The sequence below is a fragment of the Lutra lutra genome, chromosome 10 (assembly GCF_902655055.1).
Source record: "Lutra lutra chromosome 10, mLutLut1.2, whole genome shotgun sequence".
In the NCBI taxonomy this organism is placed as follows: domain Eukaryota; kingdom Metazoa; phylum Chordata; class Mammalia; order Carnivora; family Mustelidae; genus Lutra; species Lutra lutra.
Genome location: NC_062287.1, coordinates 62,424,254 through 62,430,053, shown reverse-complemented (window position 1 = coordinate 62,430,053; position 5,800 = coordinate 62,424,254). Strand labels below are relative to the sequence as shown.

General features: G+C 41.3%; 1 protein-coding gene across 1 annotated transcript; it reads left to right on the top strand.

Moving 5' to 3' along the window:
* Positions 1-4,062: 4,062 nt before the first annotated feature.
* Positions 4,063-5,006, top strand: LOC125079424 (olfactory receptor 6-like). Its single transcript, XM_047693018.1, is given in 2 exon segments — positions 4,063-4,537; positions 4,540-5,006. Coding segments are annotated over 2 exon segments (942 nt in total).
* The last annotated feature ends 794 nt before the right edge of the window (positions 5,007-5,800 follow it).

The following is a 5,800-nucleotide window of genomic DNA, read 5'->3' as shown; positions in this document are numbered from 1 at the left end:
AGGATAGACTGTCAGTGAGCCTCCCGGGAAGCAGACATGGGCAAGCTGTAGGTGAGTGTTAAATATATTCTCCTGCCTCAGCTCCAGACTTGCCTTAATGTTGCAATACCTATCATGCAGTCAAAGCAGAGACCAGATGTGGATCTCTGGGAAGTATAAAAATATGCAAACCAGTCTGCATTTCCATGTTTAGTTGCAAATGTCTGCAAAATTTTCCACTCTTGGAAGAGAGGGCAGGTGGACCATAGTGAGTAGTTGAAAGTCCCAGGTGAGATTGGATGATCCGATATCTTGATTCAAGAAAGCTCCAACACGGATGGAGAGGGACTTGGGGGACTGGCTGCAATACCATGACTGGACAGGAGAAAGGGTATTGTGGAGAATGAATGGGAAAATGAGATTCACTACTTCTTTACCCAAGGTTGGGGTAATGTGGGGTGTTATGGGATCTTTTGGGTGTTGGACTGCACCCAAAAGATATGTTTTCTTATTCCAGAAGAAGTCTGTTGGTGTCCAAATTGTCTCTTGGAAATAAGCACAAACAAGATTGTAAAAAGTTTTGTAGTACAATGAAAGGATTTCTTTCCTCAGATACCATAGAGAAAACCCCAGAACTTAGTGCTTTCAGTTCTGAAAACAAAGAAAATAGTACGAAAGAGTTCTTCACTGCTCCACAATACAAAATAGAACCTGCTGAGAGGTCCATCCATGGCCAAAAAGTAGAAGAAAATATTAAGTAAAAAGGTTATGCTTGAATATATGAAAGCAATATACTAGGGAGAGGATTAGAAAGAGGCATGGATGATTTATAACTCAGAGCTGTTCAAAGATGTTATAGTCCTATTTGGGAAATTTGGCTTCCCTCATTCCCCCAGAATATAACAGAAAAAAGATGAGTAAAAGAGAGAGAGAATGAATGTCTGTGTGTTTATATGAACACATGTGAGTGAGTAGCATGTGTGAGTCTGATGTGACATAATATAGTAATAGCTAACACCTATAGAGGAAAACCATGGACCAACTCCTATGCTTAGTGCTTTCTGTGCATATTCATGTTTATTTTCATAGTAAACCTGGAAGGTAGGCATTATTAAAATTATTCTATTTCACAACAATGGATCTTTAAGTCCATAATAGTTGAATATTCTCTTCAGGATGATGCAGCTAGTAGCCTTGTTCTGACTCTAAAGTCAATGCTTTTAACTAGTAGACAAAGGTAAATGTGTGGGAAATTGTGTGGCTGATGGTGAGAATGTGGAAGGTTATACATGCCCTGAAGGAAAGTCTCTACATTCTTCCCACTGAGACTAGAGGCCAGAGATTAGGCCAGAAATCGCTTACTTATGAACTACTTCAGGGTGAAGTTGTTGGTTGGAGGCCTGGAGATAAGGTACAATCCCTTTCCACTCAGCAAGCAGGACTGAGCTCTGCTGATATGTGCTGCTATGGAAAGGAGGCCGTGGTGTCAGTAATATGTATTTCAGTGCCTCATTCTTCTGTTCCTTACCATGAGCCATGGCCAGAAAATCTCTTGTCCAATGAGTCCCTGATCAGCCTCCCAACCTCTGTGTGTCAAGTGAAGAGCATGATGGGCAAATTGTTTGGCAGGATTGAGCAATGTTCTAAAGGCAGGACCTGACCTCAGTCTTTATGGATCTTTATGGGTGAGTGTGATATTTAATAGAGAGACAAATTCATTCACGTATATTCAAAAGATACCCTGTGGAGCCCAAATTAAAACAGTTGGGCTACCTCACAAATATGCTTTCTTCCAGCATTGTAAGATCTGCCTGTCCTTAAGCTATATTCACATGCCCTCCTGCCTCCTTTCTTCTTTTTTTTTTTTAAATTTTTTATAAACATATAATGTATTATTAGCCCCAGGGGTACAGGTCTGTGAATCGTCTGGTTTACACACTTCACAGCACTCACCATAGCACATACCCTCCCCAATGTCCATAACCCCACCACCCTCTCCCTCCCCCCTCCCCCCGGCAACCCTCAGTTTGTTTTGTGACATTAAGAGTCTCTTATGGTTTGTCTCCCTCCCAATCCCATCTTGTTTCATTTATTCTTTTCCTACCCCCCAAACGCCCCACGTTGCATCTTCACTTCCTCATATCAGGGAGATCATATGATCATTGACTTTCTCCAATTGACTTATTTCACTAAGCATAATACCTTCTAGTTCCATCCACATCATCGCAAATCTGCCTCCTTTCTTCTTACTCCTCTAGGAGACCTGAAATACAGGCTGATATTTACAGACCCAACCTACCAAGTAATCCAAGACCAGGGATCATATTCACTGTTTTCAGACCCTGTGGATATTATATTGCTGTGACAATAACCTAGATATATAAGCTGAGGCTATGTCCAAAGATATGCCATCTGATAGAGAGATGTCTTCTGCTAGCAAAGTACCCTGAATTCATAGTCCTCTGCCCCTATTTTCTGTGGATCCCAAAGCTCCAAAGGATTCATTAATTCACTTACTAATCCATATTCACTTAATATTCATGTATTTTCTAATTTCTGTCCTAAGCATTGGGTTCACAGTCATGAAGGCTAAGTCTTTCCCCCCCAGTTTTATTGAGATATAAGGGGAAGTTTAAGGGGGACAGTGTGAAGATTTGATACATGTATATTTTGTGAAGTTATTACCACAATAAGATTAAATGGTATCTCCATCACATCATATAATTATCACTTTTTGTGTATGGTAAGAACTCTTAAGATATACTCTAAGTAACTTTCAAGTATATGATACAGTAGTGCTAACTACAGTCACCTTGCTGCACATCAGACCCCCAGAGCTTACTCATTTTATAACTGGAAATTTACACCCTCCTGCCAACATTTCGCTCAGCTTTAGAAAGTTGCAGTGTAATGGAGAGAAATCTCCACATGTGAAGGAGTTGTACACTAGGATCAAATGCTTTTGAGGCACTTGACTGAATTTTGGTGAGATGTCTCCTAAGTGGAATCTTGAATCTTGAATCAGCCAATAAAGATTGGGGAATGGGCACAATAGGAAGAGGGAAGAGTGTAGGCAAAGCCTGAGAGTGATTAGTGTGTTTAGGGAGCAAAATCTAGTTGAGTATGTCTGGCTTATGGAAACCATTTAGAGGTCATGAGTGATGAGGAAGAAGAAATATATGGCTGGATCAATATATGAAGTGCCTCCTAGGTATGATATCAAAAACATTTTGATAAAAACAGTTTTATCTGAAAGCAACTGGAGACTCACTAAGAAACTTTCCAAGAATTACTCTCTCTTATTTGCACAAATAACATCTAAAGAAACTTCCTGATCAAAGGACTACAGATAAAAGATCACTCAAATATTAAACTTTGAAGCTTTTCCTGAAATGAGCTTATCTCTCACATTTCCTTTAAGGAGGAAAGAAATCTTCATGCGGTGAGTCCCTAATTAAACAGAGATCTGAAACCAACATGGGGGAGATGAACCATGTCTACTACAAAGCACTGGGGAATGACATGGGTAGTGACATTCAAATATTTCATCAGGTGCGTGTAATTAGGGGTGGGAGTGCATTTTTTAAATTTAAATTTCAGGTAGTTAACATACAGTTCAATATTGGTTTCTGGGAATGCATTTTGACTCTGGGAGACTTTCATAAAAAACAAACAGAAAAAGAACAACAAAAAACTTTGATGGACATGTGTGCTTTCACATTTAAAGATTATTTTGTATTGGGGCACCTGGGTGGCTCAATGGGTTAAAGCTTCTGCCTTCGGCTCAGGTCATGATCCCAGGGTCCTGGGATCGAGCCCCACATCCGGCTCTCGGCAGGGACCCTGATTGGCCTCTCTCTCTGCCTGTCTCTCTGCCTGCTTGTGATCTCTGCCTGTCAAATAAATAAACAAAATCTTAAAAAAAATAAAGATTATTTTGTATTAACAGAGGTAACTTTATGAGTCATTTGCAGGAAAGTCCGATTTACTAACTTCTTTTGGTTTCTTGTCTGACAGCATAATCATCCTCCTTATTTGTAGTGCCAATCTATAAGACTTCAGTACCTCTCAGTGCTTTTAGTCATGCTGGGGAAAAATATCACTCTGGTCAGTGAATTCATCCTGGTGGGCTTCCCCACTGCCCCATGGCTACAAGTCCTGCTCTTCTTCCTCTTCCTTGTGGTCTACCTGCTGGTGGTAGTAGAGAATCTTATCATCATGCTCACTGTTTGGATCGCTGGCTCCCTCCATAAGCCCATGTACTATTTCCTGAGTAGCTTGTCCTTTTTGGAGGGCTGGTATGTCTCTGTCACAGTCCCCAAGATGCTGGATGGATTCCTTCTACAGAGACGGCGCATCTCCTTCACAGGTTGCATGACCCAACTCTACTTCTTTATCTCGCTTGCCTGCACAGAGTGTGTGCTTCTAGCAGCCATGGCCTATGACTGCTATGTGGCCATCTGCCACCCTCTCCAATACCCAGTCATCATGACCACAGTTTATTATGTACAGCTGGTGGCTTTCTCCTATGTGAGTGGTTTCATGGTCTCTGTCATCAAGGTTATTTCATTTCACATATTGCCTTTTGTGGTTCCAATGTCATGAACCACTTTTTCTGTGACATCTCACCAATCCTCAAGCTGGCTTGCAAAGACATGTCCACAGCTGAGCTAGTGGACTTTGCTTTGGCTATTGTCATTCTTGTCTTCCCACTCATCACCACTGTCCTTTTCTATGTCTACATTGTCTCCACCATTCTGCGGATACCCTCCATCCAGGGAAGGAAGAAAGCCTTCTCCACCTGTGCATCACACCTTACTGTAGTCATAATTTATTATACAGCCATGATTTTTATGTATGTTCGGCCCAGAGCTACTGCATCATTTAATTCCAACAAACTAATCTCAGCTGTGTATGCAGTCCTCACACCAATGCTAAATCCATTTATCTACTGCCTTAGGAACCAGGAAGTAAAATATGCTGTCAAAAAGACCATGGGGGTTGGACAGTGCCTCCTGCTCAGCTAAGCCCTGTTACCTTGAGAAGGAGGCAGTGTCTCAGCAGGGCTGTCATTTCTGTGACACTTCATGGTTCTGCTTTTTAGTGTTATTCTATAAATCTACATTCATAAAGAAATCCCAGTATGGGAAGAGAGAAAAAAATTAAAACTAGAAAAAGGACACATTATGTATTTATTTAATCTTGAATGAATTTTAACACATACTGTATATATTTAAAATTACTTTGACATGCAGACTAAGAAGAATATTTGACATATATAAATTGGTGTTATTGGCACTTAACATATAATAAACTATTTTATTCTCATAACACCTCTATGAGTTAGTTATGATTACCTGCCTGATCTTATGGATCAGGAAACTGAAACATACATGGAGAGGTTAAATAAGTTGTTCAATATTGCATAGTTAAAAATATCAAAGCCGGGTCAAGATGGCGGAGAAGTAGCAGGCTGAGACTACTTCGGGTAGCGGGAGATCAGCTAAATAGCTTATCTAAAGATTGCAAACACCTACAAATCCAACGGGAGATTGAAGAGAAGAAGAACAGCAATTCCAGAAACAGAAAATCAACCACTTTCTGCAAGGTAGGACTGGCGGAGAAGTGAATCCAAAGCCACAGGAAGATAGACCGCGGGGGGAGGGGCCGGCTCCCGGCGAGCGGCGGAGCAACGGAGCAAAATCAGGACTTTTAAAAGTCTGTTCCACTGAGGGACATCGCTCCAGAGGCTTAACTGGAAGCTCAGGCGGGGTCAGCACGGCCTCAGGTCCCACAAGGTCGCAGAAGGATCGGGGGTGTC